The sequence below is a fragment of the Seriola lalandi genome, unplaced genomic scaffold, assembly GCF_002814215.2.
Source record: "Seriola lalandi dorsalis isolate HSWRI2012SDOR001 ecotype SW California unplaced genomic scaffold, Sedor1 jcf7180002054898, whole genome shotgun sequence".
NCBI lineage: Eukaryota > Metazoa > Chordata > Actinopteri > Carangiformes > Carangidae > Seriola > Seriola lalandi.
In genome coordinates, this window is record NW_019525450.1 from 3,201,199 (window position 1) to 3,217,599 (window position 16,401).

Below are 16,401 nucleotides of genomic sequence, written 5' to 3' on the forward strand. Positions count from 1 at the left end.
GACGTCACCAGGGGCGAATCTCCAATCCGCTCGTTTGAGCACACATTTCTTGAAAGGTGGAGAAAGCAAAAGAACGAGAGTATGGACTTTTCTCATGTTTGGGGGGTCCGTAGACACGCCAGGGACACATACTACCGATAGAAAACCATGGAAAAGTGCATTTTGCATAATAGGTCCCCTTTAATAGGCTTGTGAACTTCAAAGCAGCAATATGCTTTTGCCACACATACGCCATTTCTTTTTAAATCAAAGCTTCAAAAAAAAAAATCCTCTTGTTTATACACACAAAGTGATGGCAGAAGAGCTACCACATGGAGTACAAGAAAATGGTGCAATGCAGTCATCAATCCTGGACCACTACTGCATTTTGTATACAGGATTTGGTGCAGTTGGTGTTTAGCAGGTATAATGTTTACCGCGTTCACCATCTTAGTTTAGGGTGTTAGCATGCTAACATTTTCCAATTAGCATTAGATGCAAAGTATAGCTCAGGTTAATGGGAAGGCCCCTCGAACCAAGGGTTGCATCAGGAAGGGCATAAAAACCTATGCCAGATGAACTGTGTGGATGGTGTTCTGCTGTGGCGACCCGTGACGGCAGCAGCCAAAAGGCAACAACAACCTCAGTTGTTGAAATTCAAGTGAATGTCTCGGTAGTTTGGTCAGTAGTTGTCCAGACATCTCAGTCAAAACTACAAACGTCAACCCCATGGTGGCATCAAAAAAAAAAAAAATCAGGTGATTACCAATGTCTTTCATATGTAGACTATCCAATAGCTGTTGAAGTATTTAAGTCTCTCAAGTGGTAGACCAGCCAATGGACAAACTGTGCCATCCTATATCCTAAATTATTTCTTATAAAGGTATACAGGAATGAAAAATTGCATCATTTAAATCTATTTTCCATTTGATTCATGTATTTTTTTGTCATAGCTAATCTAAGCTTGAGTTGCCCGTAGTGAAGTTTGAGAGTTTTTGACTGATTGCTGTAGATCAGAAGAGCACAACGTGGAGAAAGTTGATGGTTTGTGTGATTTGAATGGCTCCCTTCACATCACAACGTGAGCAAGAGGAAAGAAAGAAAGAGAGTGAAAAACTGTAAAAAAAAAAAATAAAAACAGAATGGATTGAGTGCTGACACTAGCGTCTTAAAGATGTTGCATTTGCTCTGTAAGAGAACGCTCCAGAAGTGCTTCAGAAAACACTGCATCGCCCTATAGACCCACGGTATTTAAGCTTTCATGAGTAGTTACGATTTGTGAATGGTGTGATTCACAGTTCTATAAATATCCTTAACTGTGTGGGAAAAAAAGAGTAGAGGAGCCATGGTGATGAGTAAATGGTTAAATGTGGACAGAAACTATTAGGGAGCTATGGAGAATATTAAATTGTGACTAGTAGAGCAGACACCATGTAAGAGAGAAGATTTCACCTGCCATTTTTCCACAAGTGTACTGTACAACAGGTCATTTTAAACAGCCTTTACATAATTGAAAAGTCTGCTCACTTTTGTTTAGATGGATGTTTGTAATTAATGTGTGTAGAAAGTTAGAGATGAACAAGTCCTGAGGCTTTACCTTCTGTCCACTGTCTATACAATGGAGTCAGGGCCACTGTGATGTTGCTTTGAGTAGGTGCACTGAGTTTAGCTGCTGTTTACTACAGCAGTGGGTGCAGACCTTATTAACACAGTATTGGGCTTCAGCGTGACTCCATCAGGCAAATCAAAGCAACCTAGACCCAGAACCCTATTAGTATGCTAATAAAGTCACTTCCCTAATGACTGATTAGCAATTCAGCGGATTTTGTCCTCACTTCGCTTGTACAGACAAATAAGTGAAATACTTAGTGTGCACGTACACGCACACGTGCAGTGTTAATAGTTTGCACATTTATTTTTTATGTTTCTCACAGCTAGCAATTTATTTATAACCCTCCCTCCTTCCCTCCCTTCTTTGATTTTTTTTTTGGCTTGTCAACGTCCACTTAACAAACAGAAAAGATGATTAAATGCTATGAAATACAATGCAAACATTAGGTAACACTCAAGCACAGTTAATATGAATTGGGTTTTTTATGTTCGAGTTGTCAGAAACGGTGGAATTTGAGTCATTGTGTAAACGAAGTTTATTTCTCTGTGTGAGTTTGATTGCTTGAAGTTTGATACATGTTGATACAGTGGCCCTCAGGGCACAGAAACGGCACCACCACGGATTGTTCCACAGCAGCGTGTGTCATTGTGCTGGACATTTAACACATGCTGAGTGTCATGTCTGACTCTGGCATCTTTGTCTTTCTCAGTGCTCAGCGGCCTCTGCTCCAATGACTGTCCTGAAGAAGTGAAGGTAAGAAATTTGTCCTTTGGTTTGTCCACTTTTCTAATGACGGCACAAAATAAGTATTGTGTGGTAAAATAGTTTCTTATCTGTCCTGATGGCTGAACAGTCTGAGCAGGTGTGTGTCTGGGTGCACTTATCCTTACATGCATACATCTTTATCTTCCTCCAGACTCTGTACTCAGCACTTTTTTAGCAGAAAGAGAGATAGTCTAAAATACCACCATTGCCGGCCAAAACGTCGAGGGGTTTGATTTTATGCAGTACACCATCACCTGATTTTCACCTGCTCATTCTCCTCCCCTTGCCCCTCTTTGTTAATGGGGACAAGTAAGAGTCCTTCATTATATAAGTCAGTGGCCCATGCTACCATGCTGTACTTTATCTCTTCCGAGTGGTTGGCATTTTCCAATACATTTTTCGATAAATGACATTTTCAACTGAAATATCAATATCTGAATCTTTGAATAAGATAATTAAATAAATAAATTCCTGATGTGCCTGATTTCTAACTCCTGTCCTTAGTAAATATAGTTTGAGATTTTGTTGCTCATGGCTTGTTTTTATTCAACTACGCCTTTACTGTATACTCTCTGCTGATAGAGAGGTAATACTAATAATTTTACAGGTATCTGTTCCTAGTTTACACTCTGCTCAGATTTAGGAAGTTTATGAGATTTCCACTGGCATGACAAACCCAGACAGCACTTATTAGTTTGATATGTAAACCTCTGCAAGGTTGAGTTAGGCCTTTCACAGAGGTCCGAGCTGTGCCTCAAGTTTCTCATGTAGCTGTAGAATTTGTCTCAAGAAGAAAATCTTGATGAAGAAAACAGCAGAAGATGACATTACTCCTTTAGAAGAAATTGTCTAATATCGAATCAGCACATTGAAGACTATTGAAAACCAGATCAGATAAAGTGAAGACACCACCTTACCTGCCTTACTCATTTTGCAGGTATAAGGGTATAGAGTTTAAATTAGCTAAGTACCCTATAATAAAATGTCTTCCTCTCCATGACTTTATCTTAGATTCATTACAGAATAATATCCCTTTCAGACAGCTTATGCATGAATGACACAGGTGTACTCAACTTGTGTTCAACCAGCATTGGACCCTTTCATATGAGACAGTTGTCACTGCTCATTGTTAGCATGTGAGACTCCAGTCTACAGAACAGTTCGTACACCTCTCTGATTAAAACTGAGAGGTACAATGAATTACATCCAGCAATTACCAGATGAAAGTTGAGTCTCTCTGCCCCTTGCAGTCTGACAAGTAGGTTAAATGATGTTTTAAAATCAGCATCTTTGAATCAATTTCAATTTCTAGTAGTAACCTGCTAGGAGAAGGGTCATGAAGGAGGCCTGGGTGAGGTACGTTAACCCATTCAGACAGACCCTCTGCATGGGTTTGACTGGCGTCACTGTGTCGGTCTGAATGGGATATAATGTTTTGCAGGAAAAATAAACCATGAGCTCGTATACAGTGAACTTCTGGAGTTAAATATAGCCATCATTTTATTAAGCAGTGACATTTGATCAGAGGTTGGACCCAGTCACTGTTTTGCAGGTCACAAGTCTCAAGTCTTGGCTCTGGTGGCTAAAAGGTCCCAGCACACGCATGTCCGGGGTTTGATTCCAGCCGTGAACCCTTGTTGCATGTCTTATGCTCTCTTTCTCTTTCTCTCTCTTGACTGTTGACTGTCAAGGAAAGCTGAAAAAAAGAAAAATGCCAACAAAAAAAAAAAAGAGAGAGAATTGACGATTGACGATACACCTGATATCAAAATACTGAGTGAAGTTCAGAAAGAATGAAGAACATCAGTCAGTATCAGTCCGTCCTCTGTCCCCCTCCCTCTGCTGCCGGTGTTATTCACTGCCTGTAGTTACTGCACTACATGACAGCTTTCATTTTAGCTCCTTGGTAACAGTTCACTATTAGCATAACCAGCTTGCTGCAGTTAAAAGAAATGGCAGGAGACTGGTGACAAAATAGTTGAAAGTGTCACTTTTCGACATGCTTGTTGAACAGGTGGTTTGTAAATTGCTAATTGGCCTCTTGCTTTTTATTGCACTCACAGTAACAAGCATAGTTGTTGTTAATTCACATCACCTGGTTGATTGTCTAAACACTGCAGCCACTCTGCTCTGCTGTGTGCTCCATGTGTGTGTGAGTATTCAGCGCCATAGGGAGCAGAGGGGCGGACAAAGAAGCAGTGCGACCATAAATGATAAAATCAATATATGCCTGTAAATGTGTCGAGCCGCCACAAATAAATCAATGTATGGGAAACACTGCTCTTTAATCTTTGGGTTTGGTGAAAGGTATGAAAAGACCCAAGTCCAAGTGAAGTCATGAGTCATTGGTGTTAAAGTGGAAGTCGAGTCGCAAGTCTTTTTTGATTTTGTCAAGTCGAGTCTGAAGTCATCAGATTCATGACTCGAGTCTGACTCCAGTCCAAGTCATGTGACTCGGCTCCGCTCCTCCGGCTCTAAACACCTGTTATTCATCCTGAAGAGCTCACGTCAGATGCTTGTGTGTAGGCGGGTGGAGGAGTCTGACAGAAATAAAACAGCCAATAGCATCACTCTTTATACAACCTTTCAGCAGCGAAAAAGCCTTTTGCAAAACACATTAGCCTTGGCATCAACAAGAGGCTGCTGGTATAAGAGTTGTTTTGGTTTTCTGTCTGTCTACTCTTCCAACCGCTAACTGAAAGGTATAGTAGACGAGTGGAGCTCGTGGCTGTTTCTACTCCTCTCCTCTCCCATCCATCAAGCCCCGTCTATCTTTTCATTTCACTCTCTCGCTCCTTTTCTTCTTAGTCACACCTCTCTTCCGCTGTCTTTCTTAGTCTGTTCCTCTGTGGCTTTCCCATCCCTCTCTTTCTCTCTCTCTCTCTCTCTCTATCTCTCTCTCTCTCTGTTTCTTTTTTTTTGACCTCATTTCTATTCCTCTCTCACCCGACTGCTGAGTGTCACAGCATAAAGGGCCAAGCCTCTGTTGCAGTGTGTATGTTTTCGTGCGTAACCGTCTCATGATTAGCTGATTTAAAGCGAAGGATGGCTCAACAGATCTCTTCATTAGTTGACATCCTTTCATAATGAAGAGATAAGACAACCTCTCTGTGTCCGCCCACGCAGACACGCAGCCGTCACACTCATTTATGCTCTGTCAGATTCAAGCCAGCCAAGTCAAACATTTGCTGTGTCACCTAGTGAAAATAAAACTAAACAAAAGTGCTCAAGGTCACTGTGGTGACAACACGCCTGTCTCTCTGTCTGCCCACTCTTGCTCTTCTTTCTGTGTTTCTCTGTCACCCTGCCCTGTTTTTTTCCTCGCTGTCCTCTTTCGCCCTCGCTGACAGAGGGCTGATGTGAAGAGGTATTTGTAAGATGTCAACATTTGTCAGTTTTTTTGATTTGTGCTGGCATGTGTGTGTGTTTTTTTTATTTTTTTTACAGCCTTTTGGTGTTAACCAGCCAGGTCCCTATGTCATGTACACCACAGCGGATTCCAACGGCTACCTGAAAAACGCCTCAGGTAAATTCTTTCTTTTTTAATCTCTTTCCATTGTAGCTTTCACTTCTTATGCCAAACTACATGATTGAGCATAGTCAGAGAAAAAACGTCCCTGCCCGAGGTTTTAAACATCACTACATCAGGTTTATTAATAACTTAACCTCCTGACAATGACAGCTGTCCTGAGTGTGGCTAAACACTGCAGGGTTTGTTTTGGAGGATTTTAAGAAAGTAGAGAATGAGAAGAAGACGGACGTATTGATTTTATTTTCTGGCTTTTTTTTTCTTTTCTTTTTTATAAATGGGAAAATAGCCTCTATGCCTCAAAGACAAAGACTGAAGCAGAAAGGGCAGCTAAAGAAAAAGAGGAAAACACGAAGGTCCTTCCAAAGAGTGGTGGAACTGAAAATGAATCACTTTCATAATTCTCGCTCCATGATGCTGTTGGAGTGTGTGCTTAGTTCTCACTTATTCTATCTGCATACTAAAGTAGTTTTAGGCATTATTAGATGCTGAATTACTTTGTTTTTCCTTTACTTCTATAAATGCAGGTTTTGCTCACATTTGTATTTTGTAAAATGTTGTAATATAACAAAACATTAAATAAGAAAAGCAATATTTATTTGTTGCTTGACAGGATTCAATTTTAAAAGATAAATGCAGATTTTCTAACATCACTCTAATATGAAGCTTCAAGTTACTGCAGTGTCATGTCTATGGGATTCAGTTCTCTCATAGAAAAACATTTAGTAAAAGCTTGAAAAACACTGGACGTTTTTCTCTGAAGTTTCTTCCACAGAGAAGCAGCACTCAACAGGCTGTCGATTACTCATTCTTTTCATCTGATTTAAGTCCAAGGTAAATTCTTTCTGAAAGGACCAGTGTCTCTTGCAATTTAAAAAGGCACAAGAGACTGTGTTTGTTTCGCAGCAATGCACCACCTTTAGTTATATTTGTGAGTTCATGGAATGATGATGATGATGGTGATGATGATGATGATGATGATGATGATGATGATGATGATGATGATGATGATGACGATGACAGCACTAAGGAAGACAGCATGATCAAGAGTGGTGGAAGTGAATTGCTGTTGCTCATTGACGTGGTTTGTTCTTTTATTTTCTATTCCAAGCTTCATTTATTCTCAAAGGGTCGCTCCTTCTGTTGTTGTTGTCAGTCCTGTCAAGTAAACATCTGGCTGTGTTCTGTACTTTTTGGGTATTGGCAAGGCACCACGCTGTAAGTAGTGGGTTTTGGTCCCAATTCACTATCTCACATGAATTGTGACTTGTACTTCAGATTGTTATGTTGTAACCTGCAGGATCACTGGGTCTCCATGGTATGAAAAATTATAAACCCTTGCACCACCTAAGACTGCTTCAGACTAACAAGGAAGGAAAGATCGATAGGTAGAGAGATAGATGCATATACATGGAGACATTGAGGGCAGCAGTGCTGTGCTGTATTAGCTACAGTTAACCTAGTTGATGTTACATTGTGGGAAGGGCAGAGAGCTGGATGAGGACAAGATGCACTGACAGCCTGGGGTCAGGGATATATATAGTCTGTGTGTGCATGTGTATTCCTGTGTGCAGCATAATCCCACTTTGTCAGTCTCCATTGTTTCATTTATCAGTTGGCACAGTCGGAGTATATACATATTTTAAGAACGAGTAGACAGATCACAGTTTAACGTCATTATTATTTCACCACCATAAGACAGCTTTAAGCTCCTGGCTATAAAACAGTGCTAAAACTAATCCTCTAGTGGCTGCAGACTTTTCAGTTAGGTGCTCTGTGTCCAAGTCCAGAGCACTGAGTGGGCAAAGCATCAACACTGGCCACCCTGTATTTAGTTGTCTCAAACCGTGATGAAACACACAGTTTCATTCCCTCTCCACACACTCCACTGGTTTAAAATATGCAGTTGAATGGGCATGGAAAGAAAGAGAAACAGTGGAGAGTGAGGGAGAGCAGGGGAGGGCTGTCCCCACCTGCACCCACACCCACTGCAGAGAAGATGGAGAGTAATACAGAAGCCCACTGAATGTGGAGGTGCTGACTATTCTAAAATCACACAAAAGTGAGATGTGGAAAAAAATCCAGTGACTTTCATCTGCTTTTGAATTTCACTCTCACATAATTTAAAAAGATTACCTGAACCATTGGCAGTTATTCATAGAGGATTTTGATTTACACGTGTTAACATTTCACATAAATGTTTTGCAGTCCTACATAGCCAAAAGAATGTGGACACCCATCTCATGACCGTTGAAACTTAGCCTCTGCTCTTCTAGAAAGGCTTCCCGCAGCATTTGTCCCCATTCAGCCACAAAAGCATTAGTGAAGTCTGCTACTGATGTTTGGTGATAAGACCTGTCATGCAGTCAGTGTTACAGTTCATCCAAAAGGGTTTAGGGTCCATTGGCTTGAGGTCAAGGATCTACAAAGCCCAGTCAGGTTCTTCCATGCCAAACTGGGAAAACCCTTTACATGTCGATATAAGAAACTGCTGCCACAACACTGGGAGCACAGAACTGTATAGATATAATTGTATCATCTGTAACTGAGGGTAGTGTAGCCCAAACTGTTAAAACAGGGCTGTCAACATATCTCTGCCTACATACTTTTGGGTTTATAGTAGAGGTGGCTTTAAAAACTGGATATCATGGAGAGTGGGATTTGTCCAGACTTGGGTAGGTTCTACAGTGAGGTCTGTTTTTTAAGCATGAATCTGAAACTCCTCATTTCCTCACCAACTATTTGACATGTTTCCATGGCATCATTTAACCAGTCCTGTCTTACCTGCCTCTCAGTATGATGAACAGACAATGTTCATACCTTTAACAATTCAGTGTCTGAATCAGCTTTGCACACTGTTAGATAAGGTCATAAGATGTGGTGTGTCAGTAGTGGCGGGCTGGGCCAAAAATACTTTAGCGAGTCAATGCTGTGGATTGTAAATATTACTTTTTTTGTAATTTTTTTGTCACAAAAATAGGAAAATCCCTCCAAGGCTGTGTAAGAGGTGACATCAAGGAGGATGGGGCATATTAGTGGGTTTGAATACCAGTACCATGTAACTGTGAAGCACCTGGTTTGATTCTCCACAGGGATCTTTTGAGCAGGTCACCCATGTTTTATGGAATTCAAATATTCCACACAAAAGATGATTTTAATAAAAGGCTTTAATACGGGTTTTCTATTTTTGACCATGATGCAATCAGACAAGCTAGTTCATGAAAAGAGCAGATGGTCTTGACTGACCATTCAGCTAATACGTGTCTTTCTGGAAAAAGTCTCCGTTTCCCCAGAGTGCCTTTATGTTCCTGGTTTGGTGACGTTCAGTAAGTAGAATCCCATCTATTTAACATAATAATATCCAGGCATATTATAGTCTGCCCATCATAACTCCGACTTATTTTTCCAGTGTGTGTTTGACTCATGTGCACGGAGAGAGGAGGAGAGCGAGAGAGTAGCCAAAGGCTTTGCCGGCACAACTCCCCAGACCCCTCATTTAGCAGCAGCAAAGTGCTGCCAGGGAGTAGGCTTCGTGTGTGTGCGTGCGTGTGTGTCTGCGTGCCTGCGTGTGTGTGGTGATTTAAAGTGTATTTATTCTGTAGCTTGTAGCTCGGGGAACAGCCAGCGAGGCTGCCAGAGATGAGCAATGATGGGGTGCACACAAACACACAAACACACGCACTCACACACACACACACACACACACACACACACACACACACACAATGTCTGGGCCTCTCCACTGGGGCCCAACGATCTTCACTTACCCTTCACCCTCCTGAAAGAAAGAAAGAAAGAAAGAGAGGAAAGGAGAGATTATAATATGCTGAAAGATAGGGACAAGGACTAGGGAGGCACATCATAGAGCGATGAGAGAGAGATAAATGGGGGAAAAAAAGGAAGAAATAGGTCAAAGGAGATCAGGGGGTTGGTGGGACGAAGGTAAGAGAAGGAGAAGAGATAGTTTGGACGTAGAGAGGAGCAGAAATAGTAGACGATACATACTCATACCTACTGTATCTGCACATAATGTTGATAATGTCAACGCCTGATCTGACAAGTAAAGGCCAACAGCAGTACTGACAAGATTTTGTAATGTCATAACTCTTACTGTGTGTATATGTGTATGGGAAATACATACAGTGTGTGAACCTGTATGTACAGTATGTGTGCGTTCAAGTATTTGTCTAATCTCACATATTTTTCAGTCTGTGTGCTGCGTGTTGTGCAGCATGTACATATGCACAAGTGCACGTGCGTACCCCGACATCTGTCTCCTCATGACCTTGTGTGTGTGTGTGTGTGTGTGTGTGTGTACGCGTACCATACAGTGGTGTATCAGGCCCCTTACTAAGCAGCTTGGATGGATGGGCATGGACTGTGATTCTGACAACACCACGCCTCATTATCAACCAGCTCCTGCTGAGACAGAGAGAGAGGGAGAGAGAGACAGGTGGGGTGGTGGAGATGAATAGTTGAAGTTATTCATTAACAGCCTTTTTATTCCTCCCCCCTCCTCCTCTGTAGATACTCTCAGAGACACTGAGATAGGAGAAACACCTCGGGGTCCCAGCTCACACACGGTCATCCAAGACCATTTATCTTTAGACAACTAGGGAACAATGTTCAGAAGTAACTTGTAACTTTCAATGGCAATAGTTAGATTATAATTAACACTCAAAAAGATAGAGAGAGGCCACTGTGGTTTGTTATCACCACCTCAGATATTAGATTTGATTTAAATTATCCAGAAACAATGTGAACAACAGTGAACTGTAATAACTTAACTTATTAAACCCATAATGATGAATGAAAAAACATGTTTTTAGAAATTTTTGGAAATTATTTAAATCAAAAAGCTAAAACCTCTCATTTAGAAAAGTATTTAGACCCTTAATTCAGTACTTATTAGAAGCCCCTAGCAGATACAGCTTCGAGTCTTCTTGGTTACAGCATCAAGTGTTAAGGTGCCACACCACTGACATCCTCAGCCGAGGCCATGTGTTGTCAAGTGTTTCGACCCTTTACTCAATGCACTCTCAGGATGGTGATTAGTCACTGTGTGTCGATGGTGGGCTTCCGGCTACTACTCTCTCTCTCTCTTCATACTCACCCAACAGGATGCTCGGTCTGCAGCCGTGGAGATCTTCTGCCCTGCTGTTCTCCGTGTTTGCGCTGTTACTCCTAGAGCAGTAAACACCTGACACACAGACTGAGCTGGAAAGCCTCAACATCCCACCTCGACTGGGAATAGCCATGCTTGTCAGCCTTGTTGTCAGCAGTCGGCCATCAAGGTGTCGTACTTGGCTCTTCTCCTCTCGTTAGCTTCATCACACCTCTCTTCCCAAGACAGGGCCAGTTCTATCATGATGATCTTCTTGGTCTTGGATGACCACAGGATGATGTCAGGTCTCTATTCGATTAGTACAATTTCTGGGAATGTGAATCATTTGTCCAAGTTAGCAGCCGTTCTCCAGCCTGTTGCATGGCTCAGGATGCCCATGTTCTTCCCGTCCAGCTGCTTCCCTGGTTCATGCTGCTCCCTCACAAGTACCATGCACATAGGCTTCTGTTTGGTCTCCTTCTCCTTTTCATCTCCATGATCTCGCATGACTTGGTCATGTCTCCGAGTATATCTCCCTTGGGTGAAGCCTACTTGGCTGGAAGTCAGTACATGCTCCAGTGTACTTCTTTTCCCGTGTAGATTGCAGTTGGGGTTGTCTGCCAGCAACCATGTGTGGAGATTTGCTAGGGAGGGTGTCATAGCTGCAATGGTGGATACCTCCAGATGTCAGTCCATGTCAGGGTGGGGCTTTCAGTCTGCCATCTCGTCCAGACAACCTGCCAGCCCAGGCTTACTGCTTTTGACTGATGCAGCTCCTCTTCCCTTGCTCTGATCTCTCTCTGTAGGAGTGTTCTTCTTCATCAGTCCTTTCTTGGGCTGATGTTGTGAGTTCCAAAGCCCCTGTCGACACTGGCATACGAGCCCGAAAATGTCTCTCTGTCATAGTTTATCCTCTGCTCGTGCTCCTGCCTCCTGCTTGATTCTAGCCTTATGGACTTTTTCATCCTTCGAGTCCTGCAGGGTCTTGATTAGTCTGGTATTGGAAACATTTTATTCCTCAACTACAGATGTTAGCGATGGTTGTAGTTTTGAAGATTTGCTGTACAGCCCTAGACTTAAGAAGCTTGGTGACACCGTAAGCCACCTTCATAGGTGCCTGCTGTTATTATGTTCCATAGCCTCAAATGCACTTATTGCTATGCCATACAGTGGCCAAATAAGTCATAGTAGCAGTCCATGTTGGTAAATCCACACTCTCAATGTTGCTGGAAGCCCCGATATTCCTCAGACCTTCTCCCACCTTTTGCTGCACATTTTTGATGATATCTTGGTCTCCCACTGAGTCAATAAAGCACCTCCCAAGGCACTTAATTGGGTTGCTCACAACTGATGGTATCACCTTCCATTCCCTGTTAAGTCTTTGCACATCTGAACTTGGGTGGCTTAACCCATTTTCCCAGGCAGATCTTCTGAACCTCCATCAGATTGGATGGGAAGCGTCTGTCAACTGTCATCATGTCTCTCTTATGTCTGGGCTTTTGCTGGGCCACTCAAGGACAGTCAAGAGACTTGTCCCCAAGTTACTCCAACATTGTCTTGGCTGTATACTGAAAGGTGAGTCTCAGGTCAAGTGCACTCTGGGGCTGGTTTTCTTCAAGGACCTCTCTGTATTTGGCTGCATTCATCCTTCCCTCAAAGTCTCCCTGTCCCTGCCACTGAGAAGCCCCGCCATAGCTTGATGCTGCCAGCACCATTCTTCACTGCAGGGATGGTATTAGTCAGGTGATGAGCAGTGTCTGGTGTTTGCCAGACACAGTGCTTGGAGCTCTGCCCAAAGACTTCAATCATTCTTTTCATTTTTTCAATCAGGCCAGAGAATCTTTTTCTTCAAGCTCTCTGAGTCCTTTAAATGCCATTTGGCAAAGTCCAAGCAGACTGTCGTATGCCTTTTGCTCAAAGTTGCTTTTGTCTAGCCGATCTACAATAAAGGCCTGATTGATGGAGTGCTGCTGAGGTGGTCGATCCAGCAGGTTCTCCCTTCTCTGCAGAGGACTTCTGAAGCTCTGTTAGAGTGACCTTCCTGACCAAGGCCCTTCTTGCCTGGTCACACAATTTGGACAGACGTCCAAACTCTAGGAAGAGTCCTGGTGGGTTCAATCTTCTTACATTGCACAATTATTGATGTCACTGTGGTTATAATTTTCACCAGCTGACCTCAGTAAAACCGCCTGCAAGTGTAGTTCATTTTGTGTATTTCTTTACAACTGATGAAACAAATGTATTTGTTTATGTTCTCAATTAACAGTTATTGACCTCAATATCACAACAGTAGCTTTTCTGGGAAGTTGTGGAGGACAGTTGTTCTATAAAAAGCTTTTCAAAGTATTGAAAGCCACCCATAAATTTGTAAGGTGTTGCTGTGAGATAAAACAGTGCTTAGACTTTGTCAGAATTTCCTTAAAGGAGCTTGGACATTTGTCAGAACATACCATTCCTTTTGAGGTTTAAATATACTTGGACTGAAATCCAGCTATTGCCCGTCATTACATTTGCTTCTTTTAACCCAATGTATTTGGCTGATAATGACACCAAGCTGCAAATTGTTAGTTAGCTGTGTCCAAACAGGGCGAGTTGGTCAATGATGCCACAGATTATTGTTCACAGAGAGGGAACAGAGGAGAAAGGAAGAGAGTGAGGACATTTGAGAGAGTAGTGACAGGAAGTGGGAGGACAGAGAGACAGAAAGAGTGAGTGCTCATAGCGAGGAGAATCATAACAGGCTCAGATCAATGTGGCGCTCTCTGCAGACTGTCCAATTAGGCTAATGAGTTCGGGGGATTAGCAATGGCTCATTCGCACACATTCAAACAGCACACACACTCATTGTTCATGCATACACAACCTTTAAAAAAACACATGTTCACCTGCAGCAACTCACCCACAAACATGTTTATCATATCTTAACCTTTTAGACATTTAGAAGATCCCAAACAACGTTAGATACAAATTGAAATGGAAAATTGTGTGTGTACTGAGTTGTGCTGACTTGTACATTCACTTTAAGCCATTCATGTTGGTTTTTGCTGCATCATGCTGATGCCTCGAGCAGTGTCGTAAAAGTCAGCCTGTTGCACTTAACGTCATGTTGATCTATGGCCACAGTATACTCCTGTTCTCAGAGACCTCATCGGGTCAACAGTGAGTGTTACCCTATTCTCAAACCATTTTATTGCACAGTATACGGACAATTGGCTTGAAGCACACACAGTATCCACAATATGGGAGTGAGATAGGAGAGTAGGTGGATGAGAGAAATGAAAAGGGTTGGAAGGGGAGAAAATGAGAGGTTGCAGAGGACAGAGCTGAAAGCAGAGAGAAAGGGAGAAGTGAAAATGAGCGTGGAACAAAAGAGAAAGATAGAAGATGGGAGGAGAAGAACACAGAGATCCGAAGAGAAGAGGGGGAGAAGAGAAGGAAATATTGAAGTGGTAGACAAAAAATGAGTGGAGATACACAGATACATGGAGAATTACTATTGATCAGGCTTATCATGCTCTTCTCTTCCCTGTTTTTCACTCTTTAACCTCCCTCCTCCGTCTCTCCTCCCTCATGTTTTTTCTCCTCCGCATCCCTCCTCCACCCCTCCTCTCACTTTCATCTGTCTCTTTTCTCTATCATTTCTCACCCCGTAACCTCTCTCCTCTGCACTTCATTTCTATCATACACTGTCCAAAGCTAAAAGCTTAGGTTTTCATTTGTCACCGTTGTCATCTGACTGCCTGTTAATCTGTCTCTAAACTTCCTTATATGAGATGAATGAAAAGCTTTGTGTCTGAATGATGTACATAAAGAAGTTCAAATCTACCTTCTGTACTAAGTTTGTCCCACGATTAAGTTTGAGGGTTTTGAAAGAGGCTGTTCATGTTTAATTATTATTATTATTATTTAGTCCATGCCCATCATGTTTTAGCCAGATCCAGTTTGAAATATCTCAACTATTAGAAAGATTGCCATGACATTTTCTATAGACATTCATGGTGCCCATGGAGGGTGAATCCTCATAATTTTTGTGATCCACTGGCTTTTAATCTAATGCGATCATTAGGTCAAACATTTAATGTGTCCAGTGCTTTGATTTACGAACAAATAGCTGCAAAATGAATGACATTCAGCCTTGTATTTAGTACCAGTTAGCATATGCTAGCAAACTAACTAAACTAAAATGGTAAACATGGCAAACATTATACTAAACATCATCATTGTCATTGTTAACATGTTGCCATGCTAGCATTAGCATTTAGATGTTTCAATGTGCTGATTATCTGTAACAGCAAAAGCAGCTGTTTTCTGTTATAACTGAGAAACTGAGAGGCTTTCCTGAACTCTCTCATGATAAGTTTAAGTTAGTTTCACCACAGCATGGGAGTTTGACAATCTTGAGTGTACCTGCAATTGTGGAAGCAAATATTTACAAAATATCTATACCCAATTCTGCCTGAGAAAATAATACTTGCCAGTCTTGCAGCACCTAATTGTCATTCCAAATGTTACTACTTGGTTTTGTTGGTTAGTAATTGTGGCTCAATTTGAATAAGTCATGTCTTCAAAGCTACTGAGAATAGAAATATTTATAAATGCTTTTATTCTAAGAAAATATTCCATGATAGGTTCATGTTCTTATATGAGCAAGTGTGCAGTTCATTATGCTCTAAATATTATATATATAAAGATCATAAGCCTAAAATATTCTCTAACTAACACACTTGGTATGTTTTATTTAGTTATTTTTATTTAGTTATGTCTGGCTTATTTTGTTTGTTTTTCTCCTTTGATTGTCGTATTCTCCTGAAGTTTGCTATTTCAGTTTTTGCTGGTTTTTCATCTCTGAATAAGATATGAAAGCTAAAGTGAGGTACAACTTCACTGAGTGGATGCTTCATGGACTAAGAACAGGAAATTTGGTGGAGCTTTAAATATGGGAACCTGCTATTTCTATTTAGATTTTAGGTCAAACAAGAGCAATGACAGCTGTCTGTTCTCACACACACACACGCACGCACGCACACATAGTGTCATTTCAGGTGTCAATTGTAGAGAGGGAGTGCAAAACTGGGTGGTGATGGCCAACTATAAAGTCCTCACATTCACACTCTCACATATATATACTCACACACAATTTCCCTCCCAAATCAATATCCAGATCTTGACACTATTGTATGGACAATAAAAGAGGCTCTCCATGCGAAGCAGACTGCGTACATATGTGTATGTGTGTGTTTGTGCGGGCATGTACACTTCTACCTCTCATGGCTCCACCCTCCATCGCTGCAATTTGCTTCTTTTATCGCCATCAGGGGAGCAAATGGTTTCTATAGCGACAGGCACTAGGAATTTCTCTGAAACCACTTTTTTTTTTGTTCCATTTTGAAGCCCTGGGGAGTGGGGGGGGGG

General features: G+C 41.7%; 1 protein-coding gene across 1 annotated transcript in view; it reads left to right on the forward strand.

Moving 5' to 3' along the window:
• The window catches only part of itfg1 (integrin alpha FG-GAP repeat containing 1), a 145,723-nt gene that overhangs the window by 108,931 nt on the left and 20,391 nt on the right, over nt 1–16,401 (forward strand). The window contains exons 13-14 of the mRNA XM_023429726.2: nt 2,301–2,344; nt 5,804–5,882. Coding sequence (XP_023285494.1) covers nt 2,301–2,344; nt 5,804–5,882 — 123 coding nt within the window. The remainder of the gene's footprint in view (nt 1–2,300; nt 2,345–5,803; nt 5,883–16,401) is intronic.